General features: G+C 36.1%; 1 protein-coding gene across 1 annotated transcript in view; it reads right to left on the bottom strand.

Annotated features, from left to right (window-relative positions):
* Pat1 (Protein interacting with APP tail-1) overlaps positions 1-22,609 on the bottom strand; it is a 265,102-nt gene that overhangs the window by 143,943 nt on the left and 98,550 nt on the right. The window contains exons 6-9 of the mRNA XM_090404192.1: positions 20,312-20,368; positions 20,173-20,205; positions 14,778-14,845; positions 122-227 (exon numbers count right to left, since the gene is read on the bottom strand). Coding sequence (XP_090260318.1) covers positions 122-227; positions 14,778-14,845; positions 20,173-20,205; positions 20,312-20,368 — 264 coding nt within the window. The remainder of the gene's footprint in view (positions 1-121; positions 228-14,777; positions 14,846-20,172; positions 20,206-20,311; positions 20,369-22,609) is intronic.

The following is a 22,609-nucleotide window of genomic DNA, read 5'->3' as shown; positions in this document are numbered from 1 at the left end:
TGCTTACATTTAAGACATTTCAGCTTAGTAACAGAAATACATCAATAAAAAAAGTGCCATAAGATTTAATTAAATAATAAATGAAGTTCTATGTGTAACACTATAAATGTAACAAGCTTACCTGATAAACTTTCACTGACTGACTAATTGAATCAACGTTTAACAAATAAAATCCATAATCTAGTAAAGTGTCTGCGGTTTTTGGATGTTTAGAACCAAAATGCTCCCTAATATAGACATAAATAAAAAATATATATAGAAAATACAAAGAATATCAAAGAGTAGTAATGCATTTTAAATACTCTGACATTAACAACAGACAGATAATTCATTTTTCTCCAGAAAAATAATTCAAAAATAAACAGTATGCCTCATGACAAAAAAAAATAAAATAAAATTATGTCATTAACTACTATTTTTTGGGCAGTCATTATTTACAAGATAAATGTACTCGCTGGTTTAAATGTAGATTAATACAATAGATTAAATTAGCTAATGACAGAATCCATACATAGGTGCTGCTGTAGCCGTGGCACAACAAAATTGTTTATCATATTACGATACCTCTTGGCAGTAACTGAGCAGGTCACAGGTGAATGTCCTCAAAGAAGAATGGTCCAACGATAAATGAAGCTGTAAACCCACACCAGACATTAACTTTGGGTGAATGCAAAGAAATTTGTTGGGGATTTTGCATAGTTCATACCCAGCAAATTGTGGGTATTCACAGCTCTGTTCTGGTAAAAGTGAGCCTCATTCCCCCCCCCTCCCCCCCAAATCATCTAGGGCCATGCAGTGTGCAACTGCACTCAAGCAAGGAATGTTGAAGGGTTATCTTGCATAGGTAATAAATAAAAAAATAATCTTCAGTAAAATTTTCCAGACAATTGTGTAAGGCACATCCATGTGTTTGATACAGCATGTGCACTGCAGGAACACTGTTATTCATGGCCTGCCCCACAATGGCAGTAGCAACTTCATTCATTTATCATGAACCAACTGGTTTGCAACCACTGCCAGGTCTAACTCCCAATGATCCTGTTTCTTCAAAACAACTAATCATTCATCGCAGAGCACATGAAGATAGTGGACCTTGTCAACATTTGTTCAGGCAACGGCATTGCAAATGTTTCGGCAATACAGTTTCACGAGTAAAGCATGCTTGGACAAGGTTAGTACCATTGGTGTGGATGGTATTAACAACCAGAATGAAGGGAAAATTCCTGTGTCCATCTTTTTAAACCCTCCTGGCAATTGCAGAGTTGTGTGATATGCAAATTCCATGCATCTGGTGTTTACAATGTCCCTGGTGGTGAATTTCATTCTAAGAATTAATTGATATCTCTCTCAGATATCACTTCCACACATAACACAATGTATTCCTGCAAAGTTTCGCGACATTTGAATCACAAGGCCACCTTAAACAGGGATACTTTAATTTTCATCACCCTGTATATATATTATTGAGCTCATATCAATTAATTCTTAGAATGGCTATTTAATTATTTTTTGTATGTATTAAGAAGTTAGAAATTCATTTATTACTTTTAATGCTATAAAGAATATAAAGTCAGATCTCTTTAGAGAGATAAAGAGAAGTACTTAGTATAGAGTATGTATATATTTACAGTAAATATTTAATTATTTTTATAATTGAGCTTCATTCTTTAAAATACATGTCAATGCACCATCATGAACCTGAAACATTCTAGCCAACTAAAATAATTACATGTAATAGATTGTTATCTTACTCCATGAGTGACTAATATATAGGTTGGATTATTTATGGTGGGGAATTACATAATTAGAGCAATCAAACTTCAAATGTAACAGATTCCTCATTCTAATTTGGCATAATTTGCAGATTACTTCTTTAAGAGTCATTGGGTAGTTGTAGTTAAAGCTGATGATGTTGAAAGTTCTTACTTAAACTAAATAAAAAAACAAATTACTTTTTATTCTAAAGTTAGCTGATTTTTTTTTTTTTACCAGATTCATAAATTTTTTAATATACTGCACCTTTACTTTTTTTTGTGGAAGCAAAAATATGAACATGCTTTGTTCTGCTAAGTAGCATGGATTTTATGTTGCTACTCCCAACATAATAATAGATTTGTACCACTATTGGACACGGATGTGCAATATTATTATTATTATTATTATTATTTGACACCTCCAGGGAGTCCAAAGACTCATCGAGGGAGAGTGTGCCAACAGCATCGAATGATTGGTCCCCTTTCAACTACTAACCATGCTCAAACTTACTTAACTGAGCCATTAGTAGCAGAGGCTCTACCAATCGACCAACCTTTGCCGGCTTATACAGCCTATCCCTGTCAATCAACCCTACCTTCCCAATGTGTGGCCTGTTTCCACAAAAGAGGACTCTAGAGAAACCAGCAAGTATTCCTGCTACAAAGGGATACCTTCCTAGTTGGAGGAACTAGGTGGTAGATGTTTTTCATTGCCGAGTGAAATACCACTGGCAAGCTTACTGAATGTCTGAAATGGCAAATGCCATGTTTGGTCTAAAGAGTATGGATTCTGGTTTCTGTTCCCCTCCCTTCTCTTCTCTGTGCAGTGCGAATGATACCCCTCAAGGCCATAACAAACATATTTAAGACTCAAACTCCTCCATTTCGTGGATACATCAGTCAAACCAGTGGTGCGACAGGCCAGCCACCAGTATGGCCCAAACCTGCCAGTAATGAGTCACGAGACTTCCTGATCAAATTCTGCATAATCCCGCTGCCACATACTCTACCAGGTCATGCCTGGAGAGGGAGTTCAAGTAGTGGTATGTGGGAGGCACTGTCGAAGCCATGTCATGGGATGGAGACTGGTTTCTCTCTGTGTGTAGATGTCATGTCAATGAGTCTATCTTCTCTCACTGCATGTCCCCACTATATCCTTCCATGTATTCAAACTAATGATCAAACTTATGAAGACTCTCACAAACAATAACTGTGACATTGACAAAAGTGAATCTCCCTCATAAACTAATCCCATCAAAAAAAGTCACATCACAACATACAAACCATACCAGAATCTCTTCAATAAAAACTCACTTTCACATCCACTTTACTAACATCTGTGGCATTTACACAAATATAAACGATGTCTGCCATCACTTGCAGTCTTCTAGACCAGATATCCTATTTCTGACAGAAACCCAGATCACAGCTACATCTACTACTATCCACCTCCAATGCCAAAACTACACACTTCACAATTCTTTTCACCATAAGGGACCTGTGCCTTTGTGAAATCTGACATAGCCTGCCAGAGAATGGCTAATTTAGAATTTCCTGCTTTTGACCTTCTCTGACTCAAGGTTCCCTTGCCCCATTTAGTAACCTTCATTTCTGCATTTACCAGTTGCCAAACACTAATAACTGCTGAAATCTCTTTTCCATGAAACTTGACCAACTGCATCATCCAGCTATCCAAATAGTGAGGTCATCTTCCTGGGTGACCTAATGTCCACAATTCCAACCGGCTCGCATACTCTAACATCACCGACCAAGCAAGACAGGAAGCAAAAGTCTTTGCTATAAGTAATGACCTAACACAAATTGTACACCCACCCACTAGAATCCCTGATAACCCTCTTTATTCTCTCCAAATACTCTGTATCTTTTTGACCAGTTCACCTTCCAGATACACCACAGAGGTCAGCTCTCCTCTCGACAACTCAGACCACAATATTGTGCAAGTCTCCTCTCTCACAGAACGCCCCTCCTCCAACCACTCCTGACCTTGCATCCTCTGGCAGTACAAAGGAGCCAACTGGGAAACCCTCTGGAATTTCTACTCCTTTCCTTGGTCTGACTATTGATCCTAATACCCAGGGCTTCCTTATCCACTGGGCTAAATAGGCTATAGCCCAGGGGCATCATCGATCCAAGGGCGCTTAATAACCAAGTAGCTTTTTTCTATTGTGTGTATTTTTATAAATACAAATAAACTACCTTTTATTATATTATAAATATTGTTGAATTAAATAAAAATGTGCAATGTCGATATACTTGAAAATAATTTTTTTTGCAATGAAAGTTATTTAATTAATTATATGTATTATTTAATTATTGCTCAATCCAATGTGATTAAGGACCAAATTTTTTTACCCAGGGTGCTCAAACTTGTTAAGACGGCCCTGAGAACACCTGCTGTGAACGAGTCAAGAAATTATTCTTACCGGTATAAAGGCCTTCATCCAGCATTTAACAACCCATAATCCACATCCAGTCTCCAAGCCCTGGTTTAACCGAAAATGTATTAAAGCTGTCAAAGAAAAAAATTCAGCTTACCGCATATGGCTCACATCAAGAACTCTAGCCTCATACTCTACCTATACCAAAGCAATATTTAACAGATAACAGATTAATTTAAAGGAATATTGCTGATGGAAAGTTAGCAATAAGGATATAACCTTTTCATGTACCATTATCGTGACAGCAAATTGGTAGGAAACATTCAAGAGGAATGCAACTGGGAGTACACATGAATATTTGAGATAGAGAAACTATCAAAAACCTGAAATGTGGAAAGGCTGCTTTAGTAGATGATATCTGACCAAAAGTGCTCAAATATAGAGTATAAAAGTTTTGCAGTGGCTATACTACATAATTCAGAAGGGTTAGTCAGAGGATTGAATTCCAGGCAAATAGAACAGAGCTCTCATAGTACTATCTATAAAAAAGGCATTAATGAGAGATTTACAGAAGACTTTCCCTATTGGCTGTTCCTGGTAACATATATACATGCACATGTAAAAAAGAAAAAATGTGGAAGGGACCTTGGAGAAAACAAGCTGGGTTTAGGTCAAATAAAGGTTTTAAGAATCTGATTTGCACTTTAAGACAAATAGTTGAGAAATCATAGAAATACAAGGATCTGTATTTAAGTTCTATACATCTGAAAAACTTGACATATGACAAGGTACTAACAGAAAAGCTGTTCAAAATGCTACAATTGCATTGTTAAAATGGGACATTATATTAAGAATACATAGTCTCTACTTCAGTTGTAAATCAGCAGTTAGAATGGAAATAGGTACAGGAAGATATCAAAATTGGAGATGCACTTAATGTTATACTCCTAAATAAATCTACTACAAGTCTGCAGGATATCCCTAACTAAACTAAATAACTGCTGTAATAAAATTTGGTGTGAAAATCAGCAAGAAAGACAAGAAAAATAGGCACAAACACTGAAAACATCAACTGCATCCTGAATGAAAAACCTACGAAACAAGTAAAACATTTCAGCTATTTAAGTACAATTTTAGTGAAGATGGCAAATTAAACATGAAATAGAAACAGAAGAAGAAGCCTGAATGGCAAAGAAATGGAGCTAGCTGAGGAATTAGATAACTACCAGATCGACACTATACAGGTGACTGAAACAAAAAAGACAAAAACTGATGGGATCTTTCTGAGTCATAAATACAAAATGTTATATTCAGGCAATGACAATCAAGTAAAAGAAGGAGTAGCCATAGTATTCAACACAAAATATGACGCTAATCTTCTTGAATGGCAGGCAGTCTCAAGTAGAGTGATGTGGGCAAACATCAGAATGGGGAACTGGACAATGAGACTTATTTGTGCCTATGGTCCCACAGAAAGTTCTACTAAGGTAGAAGTGGAGGAATTTTTTGAAGCTTTAGAAAAAGCAACTGACACAATGAAAAAGGAAAAGTTGGTACTTGTTGGGGATCTAAATAGCAGACTAGGAAATGATTGTCAGACATACAAAAATATTTTGGGAAAATTTGGAGCAAAGAGCAAAACTAATAATAATGGCAAATATCTGTTGGATTTCTGCTCAGGACATGGACTGGTTATTACTAACACCATGTTCCAACATAAAAATGTGCACAAATTCACATGGAGAGAAGAGGCAAGAAATAAGAAAAGTCTCATTGACTATGTTATTGTTAATAGTGATGTTTTCTCACTGGTGCAAGACACCAGAGTGTACAGAGGATTTGAAATTGGAAGTGATGACTATTTAGTCTTGAGCAAGATAAAATTGAATTTCATATTGAAAAGAATAACATGTAAGAAAGTTTAAAAGCGAATAAAAGTTGAGCAGCTCTCAGATGTGAACTGTAGACTAAAATACACAAAGATTATTGAAGGAAAAATGAGAGTTTGAGAACAGGAATCAAACCTTGGAGATTCAGTGGCAAGCCTTGAAGAAAGCCCTGATTGATTCAGCTAGAGAGGCAAGTGGTGAAGTTGTCTGCAAGGATAGAAAAATTAGAACTCCATGGTGGACACAGGAAGTTAAAGAGGCAGTGAAGGAAAAGAAGAAAGCATATCAAAAGTTCCTGGCAAATAAGTCAGCTTGTGCTCGTAGAGAATACAGAGACAAATGCAAGAATGCTAAACACTGTGTAAAACTAGCTAAACAAAAGTCATGGGAGGACTTTGGCAAGAATAGAGAAAATAAATATCAAGAAGGTGGCAAAATATTCTGGAGGTTGTTGAAGCTTAGGAATGGAGGAAAGAGTGCTGTAAAAGGAGTTGGAGATGATAAAGGTTGGACATCAAAATGGGAGAAAAAGATATCCTTGAAGTATGGAGTAATCACTTTGAAAAACTGCTAAATGAAACAAGCAGTGATGACAGCACAGTGATAAAAAACACTGCCCAGGAATGCAGTCAGGAATACATATCCATACTTGAAGTAGAAAAAGCCATCAAAGGCTTGAAATGTGGATAGGCAGCAGGAGTAGATGATATTCGACCAGAAATGCTGAAGTATGGTGGTATAAAAGTCTTACAGTGGCTGCATTGCATAGTTCAGAAAGCCTGCGCAGAGGGACGAATTCCCGATGATTGGAGTAGAGCTCTCTCATAGTACCCATATATAAAAAGGGAAATAAAACTGAATGTGAGAATTACAGAGATATTTCCCTACTGAGTGTTCCCGGCAAAATCTATGCAAGTCTACTTGAGAAACGGTCGAGAAGAATTGTGGAAGAAAAGCTTGGTGAAGAACAAGTTGGATTCAGGCCAAATAGAGGCTGTCAGGATTAGATCTTCACTTTACGACAAATAGTTGAGAAAGCATGGGAATATAACAAAGATCTGTATTTAAGTTTTGTCGATTTGGAAAAGGCATATGACAAGGTGCCAAGAGAGAAGCTATTCAATACGCTACAGTTATATGGCGTCAATGGGGCATTATATTAAGCAATACTTAGTCTTTATTTGAGTTGTAAGTCAGCAGTTAGAATTGAAGGAAGTACAGGGAGATGGTTTAATGTTAAATCTGGTGTGAGACAAGGATGTACATTATCCCCTCTGTTATTCATTATCTATATGGATCACATTATGAAGGAAAGTGGTATTAAACATGATTTCAAAATTGGAGATGTTAATGTCAGCTCTTTCCTTTATGTGGATGATGTTATACTTCTAAATAAATCCACTACAAGTCTGCAAGATTCTCTGACTAAATTGAATAACTGTTGTAATAGATATGGTATGAAGGTCAGCAATAAAAAGACAAAGACAATGAAAAAATAGGCAGAATCATTGAAAATGTCAACTGTGTTGTGAATGGAGAACCTATGGAACAAGTAAAACATTTCAGCTACTTAGGCATGATTTTTAGTGAAGATGGTAAATTAAATATAGAAATAGACAACAGAATCAGCAAAGCTGGTATGGTGGGAAGTCAATTGAATAAATTCATATGGAATAAGAGAGAAATTAGTCGGAACACTAAATTAGTGTATACAAGACAGTGTTCAAACTGGTTTTAACTTATGGATCTGAGAGCTGGGTCAGAAATAAAACACTTGACCAAAGACTGCAGATATGAGAGTCCTGAGAAAGATTATAGGCATGAACAGATGGCATCAATGGCAATATCATATTAAAAACGAGGATATTAGAAAAGAACTTGACATTGTCAGCATCCAGGAATGCGTTAGCAGAGCTAATCTTAGGTGGTATGGTCACTAAAACAGAATGGGTGCAGAAAGATTAGTAAAACAAATGTTCTCGGCCAGGTTGGCAGCAAAATGACCAAGAGTAAGACCAAGATATAGGTGGATTGATATGGTAGAAAGTGCCTTAGACAATAGAAATATAAGATCTGATAATGTTGGAGTCTTGACAAGTAACAGACTGATTTGGAGGAAAATTGTAGATAGGAAGTTAGTAATGATGTAATTTTTTTTCATATAGTACTATCATATCCTGTACACCCCTTGAGAATACATGGCAGGAATTTGATGATGATGATGATAGAAACAGAATTAGCAAAGTTGGTACCATAGGAAAATAAAGTGAATAAATATATATGGAATAAGAGAAAAATAATTCAAAAATCTAAACTAGCTGTATACAAGACAGTGTTCAAATCAATTTTTACTTATGCAGCTGGATTATAAATAAAACAATTGCTCAAAGACCAGAAAGTACAGATATGAGAGTTCTGAGAAAGATTTAGGGTGAACAGATGGTATCAATGGTAGAATCATATTAAAAATGAGAATATTAGGAAGGAGCTTGACATTGTTAGCATTCAGGAATGTGTGAGCAGAGCTAATCTCAAACAGCATGGTAATTTAAGTAAAAAGGGAGAGGAAAGATTAGCAAAACAATTTTTTTTTCTCCCAAGAATGACAAGAAAAAGATCCAGAGAAGATCAAATTACAAAGTTCGACAATGTTTGAGTCCTGACTGCTAACAAATTAACCCAGAGGAAGACTGTTGATATGAAGTTAGTAATGATAGTGTAAAGGCATGTGTTTGTGTGGGGGGTAAACTCTGAACTTAAAAATAAAAAGGAAACACTGATACAAAACTCTAAATGTAACTTAAACTTTTCAATTAACCTATTAACTCTTTAAATCCATTAAGAGATTAATTCTTCACACTCTTGTAACCAAAATAAAAATCTTTAACTTATAAAAAACACAAATATATACTACATCAAATCAATTACTTAACTACACTAGCACCAGTGTATTCTACCAAATTACAACATTTGCTATACAGTAAATTAAAGATACCAAGAAATTATATACTTGGTTTAATCCTTTATCCAAGTGTAAGCAAACAGTTTGCATCTTAAGTATTTTCAGGACTGGGGAAACTCTTATATAGAAGCTAATGACTTCACATCACTTGCCTTAGTATCCCATAATGCAAAGCACATATCCTTGTGGACATGTATAATGCTATGCATTATGTGAAAGGTCACTACCTAGACCAGTTTCGACCTTTATTCAGGTCTCATCAGTGGGAGCCAGACCCAGAGGTGATACTAAGGTTGAAGTAATGCAGAAGTCATATTTAGCCAAAAGGTGCAAACTGTGTTTGCTTACACTTGGATTAAGGATTACACCAAGTATATAATTTCTTGGAATCTTTAATTTATAGTATAACCAAGTGGAAAAACTTCCAACAACTTGCTATACAGCTTTCCTTCAATTACATAAAACAACAGTTATGATCCTATGTGGACAAACTTCTGGAATTTCATTCTTCCTTCTTACAGAAGCTTATATTTCTTCTGGAATTCACACAGGAGAAAGACTAACACAATTAAGACTCTGTATATGACTGCAACATAAGTCAGTCAAATTCTATTTGCATCTTAAATCATGAAACACTAAGGAAAATCTTGTGTTTATCCAAAACAATCCAGTAGCTTTATTTTCTATATGAAAGTGTCAGGAAGCTCCATTAAAAATCTACTAAAAACCCATATCACTTTAGAATGAATTAACTTTCAATGTGAAAGTCTCAACATTCTTCTCCAGTCCTTATGTTAGAGTCAAGTTCTATTCATCCTTTCTAGCCAAACGTCTAGAAAGGATGAATAACTGAATAAACAAAAACTGATTCTGAAGATAGTGTTACAACAAATTAACTCTAATGGAAGATAATTATTATTATTATTTTTTTTTTTTAGGACAACCAACCTTAATTTTATAGCTCCTACATTTTCAGGAGTGATAATGAAAATAGTGAATCATATTAAATATGCAGAAAGAAAATTTAAAAAAAGAAAAACCTATATTAAATAGTCAAAAGTATTACTCAAAATAATATCTAATTGTAAGATAGCTAATTTCTCTCAGAAGTCAAATCCTCGTAACTGGTGATATAACTGGAACTAATTACAAACTCAACTGGGAGGATCTACGCAAATTCTATTGTTCCTTTCTATGGTCCAACTACTGCTTCAGTTCTTCTGATCCCTCTGGGCCAAATGCTGCAAACTCACCTCCTGCCCAAATTGCAGTCACTCGTTCTGGTCCTTTCCCAAGGCCACTGGGCACAACTTCTGCCCACCCAGGATTCCACCACTCTCACATCCAGATGGTACTGTACTTATCTCACCAAAGACAAAGCCAACTTACTGGCATCACTCTTCTCTTCCAATTCCTGCACTAATGACCTGGGCATAGTTCTCTCCACTCCACCAAGAATGGCTCCCTTTATGTCACTCCTAGTCTTCCAACAAAAATAAATCTGGAGAATCCTCAATAAACTGGACACAAACAAGGCATCTGGTCCTCGTGGTATCCCACCTATTATGTTAAAAAAAATTGTGCCCCAAGGTCTACATCCAGCCCATCCCAAAGAAAGGTGATAAAAGTCAACCAATAAACTGCCATCCAATTGCTCTCACTTCTGTTTTCTCTAAAATTATGGAGAAAGTCATCACCAATCAACTCTTGAACCACCTACAGTCATACCAACTAATCAGAGACCAGCAGTATGGATTCCACCACTCACAATCTATAGCAGATTTTGCCTTCACCACCCACCTCTGGACTCAAGCCATAAAAAAATTTGAAGAAACACAAGTGGTTGCCCTTGACATTTCAAAGGCATTTGATCGGGTCTGGCACAGGGTCATACTTAACAAATAGCTTTCCTCACTCTGCAAATGGATCGCCAAATTTCTAGCTGGTTGCTCACTATGTGTCATGGTGGATGGTTTACTCTCTTCAGATTTTCCAACCAATTCAGGAGTATCCTAGGGTTCTGTTCTTTCACCCAATCTCTTCCTCTTGTGTATAAATGACCTGAAAGTTTGGAGGACTGATCTCAAAGACTTCCAAACCTATCCACAGCTTTGCCAATGACAGTACACTCCATTCCTCCTTTTTCATTCAACAAACTTTGTAGTACTCAAGTATTAGAATCCTCAAGATCTACCATGACCAGTGACTTGAACTCGGATCACTCAGTAGGACAAGGACAACCTTGTAAACTTCAATGCCACCAAAACTCAGTCCTGTCTGATCTCTCACAACAAAGAGCTCATCCCTTCCCCTTACCTTTAGTAATACTAAGATATCCAAACACGATCAGATTTCTCTATTCGGTCTGACCTTCTGCAGCCACCAAAAAACATATACTTTTTTCACACAAGACACTACTTCACACCTCCACAGCTGCTAACTCTACAAAGGCCAAATCCACCAAGCCATGGAATATTGCATCCATATTTGGGATGGTGTACCAAAATTTTCTCTAAGATTGCTCAGTTCTATCCAGAAGAGGCAATCCAGCTAATTAATGATCCCTCTCTCACAGATGCTCAAGTTTCTGTCTTGTGCTCCACAGATACTTTCATGGACAGTGCTCAGTTGAACTGGCCACTGTTATTTCTCCTATCTCCTCCAAAATCATTAAAACAAGAGCAAGTGCTAACCAACATCCTTTTGCAGTCCACCTTAAAACTCGCCAAACCAACTTCCCTGCCTGCTCTTTAATTCCATCTACTTCTGTCATTTGGAACAGTCTCCCCCCCTCCCACTCTGCCTTCCACAAAGATTATAACCCTCAGCTGTTCAAGAAAAATGTGAACAGACCCTTCTTTTCTTCTATTCCGCTTGTCCACTCATGGCACTAATGTGTTATAGGTCTGGTGACCTTTCGTGTGTGGATCAGATGTATATTAAAAAAAAAAAGAAGAAGGTAAATTTCCTAAGAGAATACAGAGAAAAATGTAAGAAAGCAAAGCAGCACATTAAGAGTAACTAAACAAAACTTTTGATAAAGACTGAGAAGATAAATATCAGGAACATGATGAAATGTTCCAGAGGCTATCACTATTGCCGAGATGGCAAAGAAGACATCTCAGCAATATTGTTGATGTTTGGAGTAACAGTAATTATTTTGAAACACTTAAATGAAATGAAGTGACAAAAAAGTGGCAGAAAATACAATCAGGAGTCCATATCAAAATACTTTCCAATATAAATCTGAAATGTGGAAAGTTAGCTGAAGCAGAGAGATGATATTAACTTCTTGTCAATGGACAACCCCATGAGCAAGATGCATTGTACATTTATAGAAGTTTTTTTTCACTTGGCTATGCTACTAATTATATACTGGGTTTTATCCTTCATCCAAGTGTAAGCAAAGTTTGCGCCTGAAGTACTTTCAGGATTGGGGAAACTCGTGGTAAAGGTATTATAAGTTCTCATCACTTGCCTTGGTATCTCCCATAATGCAAAGCACATCTCCTTGTAAACATGTATACTGCTATGCATTAAGGGAAGGGCCACTACCCAGACCGGTTTCGACCTTTATTGAGGTCTCATCAGTGGGAACCAGACTCAGAGGTGGTGATACTAAGGTGGAAGTAATGGAGAAGTCAAATTTCCATATACCAGTTGCTTCTCTGGATTAGAGATAAGTTTATGGAAGTTTTTTCACTTGGTTATGCTACTAATTATATATTGGGTTTTATCCATTATCCAAGTGTAAGCAAACAAAGTTTGCACCTGAAGTACTTTCAGGACTGGGGCAACTCATGGTAAAGGTGGTATAAGTTGTCATCACTTGCCTTACTCTTAAGTATTAAGGGATTATAGACACGTTAACACAAGAATATTTTAATATTTGCCAAATATTTCAGTCTGAAACTAACAGACTATCTTCAGTGGCTACATAGGAACCGTTTTTAAGAAGGTGGAATACCAACAATTGATCATTCAAAAGTAGAACGAACCGAATGATGTTACACTGCTAAGCATTAAAGAGAGGAAAAATTTCAGAGTGATGACTACATTATAGGTATTAATTCACAATTTCAATCTTAATTTATGAATAACATTAGACTAATGTAGGAATTAAAAGTCTCAATTAAAAAAATATTAATTAATGTGTTATCCTGATTAAACTTTCTCACTGCTTCTGCCTTGGTGTCTCCACTACTGGGCCTGGCTCCCACTGACGAGACCTCAATAAAGGTCGAAACCGGTATGGGTAGTGGCCCTTGCCTTAATGCATAGCATTACACATATCTGCAAGGAGATGTGCTTTGCATTATGGGAGATACTGAGATAGGAGTGATGAGAGCTTTCTCCAGCTTTGCAACCAGTTGCCTTGGTGTTGTACTACTTTACCCCAGTTCTGAAGATACTTTCAGGGGCAAACTTTGTTTACTCACACTTGGATAAAGGATTAAACTAAACTTATTATAGTCTAACCAAGTAACAAATAAACTCTGAATATGAAATTTGGAGTTGGCAGTGTAATGTATGCTCCTGTTTCTCCTGGTTTAGCCTCAGACCTTTGATTGTGGTGACATGAACATCGAATGTCCAGGATGTTCAGATACTCCGACAGGTATCTAATGGGCAATGCAATGCTTCCTACTTTGTGGCATTTCTACAGTACTGTCCATTGTCTCTTTCAGCGATACAATGCACCATGCTCATAAGGCTGATGTTGTAACTGCGTGGTTTGTGGATATGAATGTCACAACACTTCACTGGCCTCAACAGAGCCATGATATCAACCCTACTGAACATCTGCGGGATGAACTGGAGCATCAGGTGAGCTGAAGGGAAGTCCACTCCACAAAAGTCCAGACAGGATCTCTTTACATGTCTAAAGAAAGAATGGTCAAAAATTTCCATCGATGCGCATGTGGAACGTATGCAGTGAAAGGTTTTATTAAGGTGGTTGCCATAGCCAGAGAAAGGAGGTCAATAATGTAAAGGAGGAAAGTGTGGGCGAAAGCACAGAACCCTGAAGCACTCCAGCATTGATGGAGAAATCAGATGAGAGGAAGCCATTCATCATTACACACAATGAATGCCCAGTGATAAAGTTGGCAATCAAATCATAGAATGTAGAAGGAAGGCCATAAGATTGCAGCTTGTTCAGGAGACCTCAGTGTCAGACATGATCAGATGCCTTAAAAATATCGAGAGTGATAACATGAGTTTCTCCAAATCTTTACATGGCCTGAGTCCAAAAGCGGGTGAGATTAGCTAGTAGGTTGGCTGTGTAACTAGAATGGCAGAATCCATACTGATGATTGCTAATTAACTGATGAATCTCCAGGTAATGAAGAAGCTGGTTGTTGATAACGGGTATTTAAGCTTAGGTGCTGGTTAACAATTCATGTTACACTTTAATGGAATAATAACAGCACAGAGAAATAATTAAACAACAGGTTTAATTGTTTCAAGGGTTGTTGATAACCTTCTCCATCACTTTTGAAAGTAATGAGGTGAGAACAATGGGATGATAGTCAAGTGGTTGACTTTTGTCTCCTTTTTTTGGGGTATAGGCAGGATGTGGACTTGTTTCCATGCTGTTGGGTAGATGCCAGTAGAATATGATAGAAAAAAATATAAATGCAAAAGAAAAAAGTTTCTATGAGGAAAAAAAAACACCATTTCTATCATGTCTAGCTAAATTTAGCCTTGCTTGAGAGAGCTTATAACCAGTGAGCAGCCTTTAAAACTATTCAGTATTAATTTAAAATCTTACCGTGACACTCTAAGAGCCTGCTTGATAAGAAGTCCAGCTTTTTTGAATTCTCGTTTTACCACACAAGCCTGGAATTAGAAAAATAAAATACCCTCAGTTATTTGAACTTATGTAAACAAACTTATGTTTTTTTCAGTTTGCTGAAAAAAAAAAAAGGAATTTTACAGAACTAAAATTAAGTGAATTATTTATTTCTCTATCAACTGAAATTTTTAAAAAAATTATAGACATCAAAATATTCTAAGAAATGGAATTTTATAAAGGCAAAATTAACATATAAAGTACAGAGATTATGTATTCCTGATTAAGAGGTTTCTCCTGGAGATTCATGTTTAATACATGCAACAAAATTTTGGTTATCGTGCAATGTAATGAAAGTCAAGAAATACAGTGAACGCTATTATCTGAATAGCTTAGGAAATAGCATCTTCAGATAGTGGATTTTTTCATGTCATGACGACCCCAGAATGGCACTCTCCTCTGATCCTCAAGCATGTGCCAAAGTAGCATTTTTCTATATACATTAATTTATAATGTCTATAGTTACAGTTAAATAAGGTGGTATCTGAATGTATCCCTAGTGTTCAAAGAATAAATAGGTTGTGAATGAAATGGATGTGCAACCTTATAAAGCAAGAGATCCACAAGATGATGTGGAAAGAATATTGCGAGAATGAGAGGAGTTATGAAATATATAAAGCTCAGGCCAGAAAAATAATGAGTACTGTGCGGAAAGCTAAATCGGAGCATGAAAAGAAATTGGCCATGCAAGGTAAAGGCAATCCAAAAGAATTTTATCATTATGCCACAAGCAAAAGAAAGAATGAATGTGAAAGAATAACTTTATTGATTACAGATAGTACTTGAGTCTTGGAAGCTAATGAGATTGTTTAATTAATGAGTGCTCACTTTGCTAAGATATATCAACCAGGTGTATGTAACCAGGTGCACAGTGCTACTGCTACATTGGAAGAAGAGTTAGAGTTTCATGAAAATGAGGTTGAAGAGCTGTTGCATAACCTGGATAAGAATTTGTCTACAGGAACAGATGGAATATCAGTCCATTTGCTAAGGAATGTTCAGCCGATTTGGCTAGGCCTTTCACATGTTTGTATAACTTGAGTCTCAGCTCAGAAATGATATCACAGGAATGGAAGGAACGTATGTTAGTTCCATTGTATAAGGGTGGTGCAAAAACTGATGCGTCTAACTACCGACCTATCAGTATCTCTGGTGTGGTAGTGAAGATTTGAAAAGTTGGTAAGAACTCGAATACAGAAATGGGTAGACAAGCAAGCTATACTATGCAAGGAGCAGCATGGGTTTACTAAACGAAGGTCATGTTTTAGAATTGGTTCATATTTTATAACAATGTTACAGCCAAATTGGTAAAGATAATGTTGGATTTTTCTAAGGCATTTGATAGGATACCATACAAAAGGCTGTTGCATAAACTGTAGAATATGGGATTGGAATACAAACTCTTGACTTGGATCAGGGGATGGTTGAAAGACATATCAAAAAGTAGATACGGTGGGTATGAATCTGTCAGATTTAAGGTGGTGTACCTCAGGTACACCACCTGAGGCGATGATGTGAAGATAGGCAGAGCAATCAGGGATGCTACTGATATTCAGCACTTACAAAATGATTTGAATAGGCTGGAAATTTGGGCAAACGAAAATGGCTATAATTTTAATGTTAGTAAGGGTAAAGTTATGCACTTTGGCATGATTAGATTTCCAGCAGCATATTATATTAGCAGGGTTATACTACAAAAAACTGAGGAGGCAAGTGATCTTGGTGTATTGGTGAATAGAATTTAAAGTTTAAAAGTCACATAGCAAAAGATGCAAATACAACTCAGAGGATAATTGCGATGTTGAAGCAAACCTTGATATGTAAGGATAAGGAAGTAAGTCATTTTGCTTCTTTATAAGGCTTTGATAAGATCACCCCTGGATTATTGTGTGCAGATTTGGTCTCCTGGATTCCAAGGGGATAAAGAGGCTGTGGAAAATTTCATCATACGCTATCCTATAACACTCATTCAAAAGTTTACAGACCTCAATCACATCACTCCTCTTTCTCCTGTTAACTAGTCTGTAATCTAGAATCTACAATCGTAATTTAAATCCTATAATCAAGATATAATCTTTGTAAAGAAGAGTTGCAAATATTATATCTGGATTATGGGATTTAAATTATGATTGTAGATTCTAGATTACAGACTAGTTAACAGGAGAAAGAGGGGTGATATGATTGAGGTCTATAAACTTTTGAATGAGTGTTATAGGATGAAATCTTTCGCTATATGAAAAGTGGGGAGAGAACACAAGGGCATCCATGGAAGTTAAGTTTGTTCACAGTGAGGAAAGGAGTAAGAACTAGGTTTTTCTCTCACAGAACAATAAGTGAGTGGAATAGCTTGCCTTTAAGATGAGTGCATCTAGTGTGAATGAATTTAAGGAAAAGTATGACAGCTGGTTTGGATCATTTATAGCCTCCCTCAATGAGTCCTTGACTCCCTGGAGGTCTTAGATGATGATGATGATAATGTATATAGAAAAACAAAATGATTGAAGGAAAATAAATGAAAAAGAGGGTCTCCTGAAGTGCACTTTTATTTGGAAGGAATGTGAAATCTTAGCATTTTTAAAATGAATATGGGATGTGTATGTCAATGGAATATACACATACAAAGATAACAGGAACAAAAAGCATTGCTTCCATCTTCTTGAGTTTAGCTGAAGTGACAGCAAACCAAAGTTTGCACTATGAAGTGAGAAGTTTCCCCTTAGCATAAACAATAGTTAATACTGGTAATTTGCTGTATTTGTCAACTTAATTTTTTTTTTTTTTTTTTTTTTTTGCAAATTAAATGCAATTTCTGTAATCAACATTTTATTATAAAAGATGGATAAATATATTTCACAATCAAGTGAGCAAATGAAAGAACAGTTTGTATTAAAAAACAGGAATTGATTAAATGATTCATTGAAGTGATAGCAAACCAAAGTTTGCACTATGAAGTGGGAAGTTTCCCCTTAGCATAAACAATAATTAATACAAATTTCTATAAGTTTTTGAAAATAAATCAATTCCTAACCTACTTTAACATAGCTACCAAGATAAACAAAGTGAGGGACTTGCTCTATAGCACATTCTTTAAGAAAGATGACAGACTCAACTTTATTACTATTTTCATTACCTTTATTTGTTTTTTATTATCGATAAACAAACCTAGTTGAAGTATCTTCAGGACTGAGGCAACTCGTGGTAAAGGTGGACCAAGCTCTCATCACTCATTGTCTCAGTATCTCCCATAATGCAAAACACATCTCCTTGCAGACATGTATAATGCTATGCATTAAGAGAAGGGCCACTACCCACACCGGTTTCAACCTTTGTTGAGGTCTCGTCAGTGGGAGCCAGACTCAGAAGTGGTGATACCAAGGTGGAAGCAATGGAGAAGTCATATTTACCTATACGAATTGCTAAAAGGTGTCTCACCTTATTATTAAATTACTCTGGATTTAGAGAAAGATGTTGGAAGTTTTTTTCCCACTTGGTTAGACTATAATAAATTTAGTTTAATTCTTTATCCAAATGTAAGCAAACAAAGTTTATGCCTGAAGTATCTTCAGGACTGAGGCAACTCGTGGTAAAGGTGGACTAAGCTCTCATCACTCCTTGTCTTAGTATCTCCCATAATGCAAAGCACATCTCCTTGCAGACATGTGCTGTGCATTAAGGGAAGGGCCACTACCCAGACCGGTTTTGACTTTTATTGAGGTCTCATTAGTGGGAGCAAGACCCAGAAGTGGTGATACCAAGGTGGGAGCAATGGAGAAGTCATATTTATTTACACATTTATGCGAGACCTCAATAAAGGTCGAAACCGGTCTGGGTAGTGGTCCTTCCCTTAATGCATAGCATTATACATGTCTGCAAGGAGATGTGCTTTGCATTATGGTAGATACTAAGACAAGGAGTGATGAGAGCTTGGTCCACCTTTATCAGGAGTGGCCTCAGTCCTGAAGATACTTCAGGTGTAAACTTTATTTGCTTACTTGGATAAAGGATTAAACTAAATTTAATACAAACCTAGTTGAATTCAAACTACAGAGCTTTTCAACTGAAGGTGAGTTGGCAGATCTCATATGGAGTGGCAGGGTTTTCCCTCCTAGAAAATCTGGTTTTTCATCCAGCATATATGAAAACCTGTCAGAAGAACAGACACAATTTACATACAAAGGATACTTATAGGCACAGGACTAATCGCCTTATCCTGAAATCATGGTTACATAATCACAATACCTTGGATGGGTTATGGAAGCTTAAGGACCCATTAATAACTGCAGAAGAAGTTAAATTCAAGAATTATCAACACAGGCATTCATTTCTTCCATGTTATTTGTGAATAAGGCTAAATCATCAGCATAATTTAGGTGAGATACTCCAATATTCTTAGGCAACTTTAATCCCCAGTCATTCTTTTGCAGAGAAAAGAAATGAATGAAGGAAAACACTTAACAATATAAATGTTAAATAAAGTTAAGAATTATAAAGATAAAACTACTAGTGTATAGAGAATAAGTCAATCAAACCTGAAAATGCAAAACCTCAAACACTAGATTATACATAAATTAAATGCTACAGGGATGCATTATGTTATGGTTCCAATATCTCTTGGTACAATGTTGGATGGGAGGGGGATGCAAACTCCTAGCTATTGCTATATTTTACACATGTATATATACAAAGTTTGATGATAAGACTCACTTCACTGATATTCTACTACAGAACCTATTTACCTAGTAATATATTATCCTCAGAAATTCTATAGTGACTATATGGATGCTATTCCAGTGGCTACCACATCTCAAAAATACTAAAAAAAGATGTATAATGCAGTGTGACTTTTACATAACTAATATTCAAACCACAATGCTAAGTGAAAGCATATGCATGTGCATGCATGCATGCATGCACGCACGCACGCACACACACACTTATGAAGCCTTCTTAATTATCACTATACCAGACCTGTGAGACTACTTCAAGTGGAAATGCAGTATCATTTTTAAGTAGTGCATATTATAATAATAAAAAAATGCTGGGTAGGAGATATGCAAATCACTGCTAGTTATAGTACATGCTAAAAAAAGTATAAGCCTTTTGAAACGAAAAGCAAATAAAATAGAGCACAAACAAAACAGATGTGAAACAGCTGTGTTCAGTTGCATGATGACTAAAAATAGTTAGGGGAAAGAAGTCATTCAAGCCAAAATAAAACAAAAAAAATGACATAAGGCAGAGCACGCACAATATTTAAAATTTAAATAACCATTAATTAGTAAGTTTCATTTTATCAGAACTATGACTTTCTTACCTTGGCTGCATGCCGTAGAACATCTACAATTATCTGAAAGTAAAAAATAATCAAATAAATTATTTCCGAATTCAAAATTTGTGTTCATTTATCAGTCATTCTTTTTTATTTGTTTTTGATTTTCATAAAATATACTTACTTTACAAGGTAAACAAGACTTCAATTCCTTCAGGGCTTCTAAACTCCAATTATATGCCTATAAAGATATTAAAGAATTCATTGTCAAATATAAAACATTGCTTTATATTTAACAATGAAGAGGATAAATCGAAAAAAGAAGAGGTACATTCATTTTTTTATGAAATCTAAAATGCAAGAACTTTAGTATCACGTAACAATGTTGTTGCTTTTCTTGACAAAAAAAAAAAAAAAACTTATGAAATAGACTCACAAGCTCATACTTTGTGTACCTCCAAAAAATCAGGAGTTGATACTGTAAATGAATGAATTTGTTCAACAATAAGAGAATGGAAGTGCAAAAATCAGGGAAACCAGGATTTTCAGAGGGGAATGCAAGCACCCATAAAGCAAATGGGTAATTGAATGGGAAAGATCAAAGAATTCTGAATGCAGTTTCTCAGGTCTTAAATCTGAATACGAGTCTAAATAAAACATATTTGGTCGTTTGATAATTAAACATACAAACTTATTGTTTTAATACTGACCATATTGTAATGCGTACAAACATCTTACATTCTTTGCCTACCAGTTTCGCTAGCAAACTGTCTAGCTTTATCAAGGCGTTGATGGAAAAGCATAAAAAACTAGTAAATGCAAATTGAAAGGAACATAAAAATGTTGTAAACAATCTAGTAGCTAAGGTTACACATTCGTGTGACAGAGACTGAAAGGACTTATTGTTCTTATTCATTATCACACATGCGTGTTTGTTGTAAATGCATAATGTAATTACTGGCTAGCTGTAGTTCAGATGGATTTAGAGAAAGGATCAGGTTTTTCCACGAACTGTTCAGAATAGTACCCTGATTTCTGTTGAGGTTTCTGCCGGTTATTAACAGTATTGTGGCTTCCTTGAATAAACGATGTCTGTAGTCGTCATCCAAATATGGCATGGAGCTGTTTTGCCACTCTATTGTGTGGTTAGACGTACAGAAATGATGTGCTATGCTGGAAGAAATACTTCCGTTGTGGTTTACATCACCAACATGTTCTTTTTGTCTGATCTCTAAACTCCGTGAAGTTTGTCTGATGTAGGCAAGACCACAGGAGCAATGAATGTAATATACTCCTGGATATTTGTAGAATGGCACCTTATCTTTTGGAGATCCTAAAACCTGTCTGATGCTGGTGGTTGGTTTGAAGACCACTCTGATGTAGGCTCTTAGTATTCTGGCTATTTGATAAGAAATTGACCTGATGAAAGGGATCACTACAGTAGAAATATGCTGGGAGCTTGATTCTTCTTGTCTGGGATTGTTACCGTATAGATATTATTTATAGATTTTATGCTTTTATAGATTATTTATATTTATAGATTTTATGCTTTTCCGTCAACGCTTTGAAAAAGCTAGACAGCTTGCTAGTAAAACTGGTAGGCAAAGAATGCAAGATGTTTGTACACATTACAATATGGTCAGTATTAAAACAATAAGTTTGTATGTCTGAATATGAGTCATTAAAAGATGAAAGGGGACCTTAAGAACAAGAAGGAATGAGTTTGGCCAAAAATTATAATAGGCAATAGTGAAACATACTTCAAAAATGACAATATATATAGGAATAGAATATAAGAAATGTTGTATTTTCAGGGAACATAGAGTGAACAGGATGAGGGGGGGGGGTGGTAAGCTGATGAGAGCAGATGACTTACAACAAACAAGAGTGTAAGGTCAACAGCAAAGTAAGGGAAGGAGATGCATTTGGGGTTATCTGATTTGATATACAAGCTAACAGGATAAAATAAAACCAGTTGCTGCTATATAGTAAGCATACAAAAGAAAATGTAGATGTGAACTCTTAACGCAGCTTTGGGCAAGTAATTGTGGGGTAAGAGGAAAAGACTTCAACTATGGGAACCCAGATTGGAAGAAGGAAAGTATACATGGGGGATGGAAATGGAATTTACTGATCTGGCAATGGATCACAAGATTTATCCATCCCCAAGGTAACAACTATGCTAATGACTGAGGAGAATGATCAAGCAGTCTTGAGCTGACAGGTAGTTAGTTAGTCATGTGGAATTTTTAGTTAAGAAGGAGCATATGTGAAAGTAGAGTTGATGATTATGACAAACCCAAGAGGCAGCTTGGAACAATACCACGGGAAATAGTCAAAGCGATTAGAGGAAAGTTGTGTCAGTCTGCACATCTAGAATCAAGATGAAAAATCAGTATGAGTAAGACAGATATTAGGAACCGCAAAAGACACATTGGTTGTAGAAGAAATAAAGAAAAGTGATCGGTATCTTTTTTTTATG

Source organism: Typopeltis vanoorti, chromosome 2 (genome assembly GCF_054136105.1).
Source record: "Typopeltis vanoorti isolate ZY-2024b chromosome 2, IOZ_Tvanoo_1.0, whole genome shotgun sequence".
NCBI classification, from domain to species: domain Eukaryota; kingdom Metazoa; phylum Arthropoda; class Arachnida; order Uropygi; family Thelyphonidae; genus Typopeltis; species Typopeltis vanoorti.
Note: the sequence above shows the minus strand (reverse complement) of the source record. Positions and strands in the feature narration are given on the sequence as shown.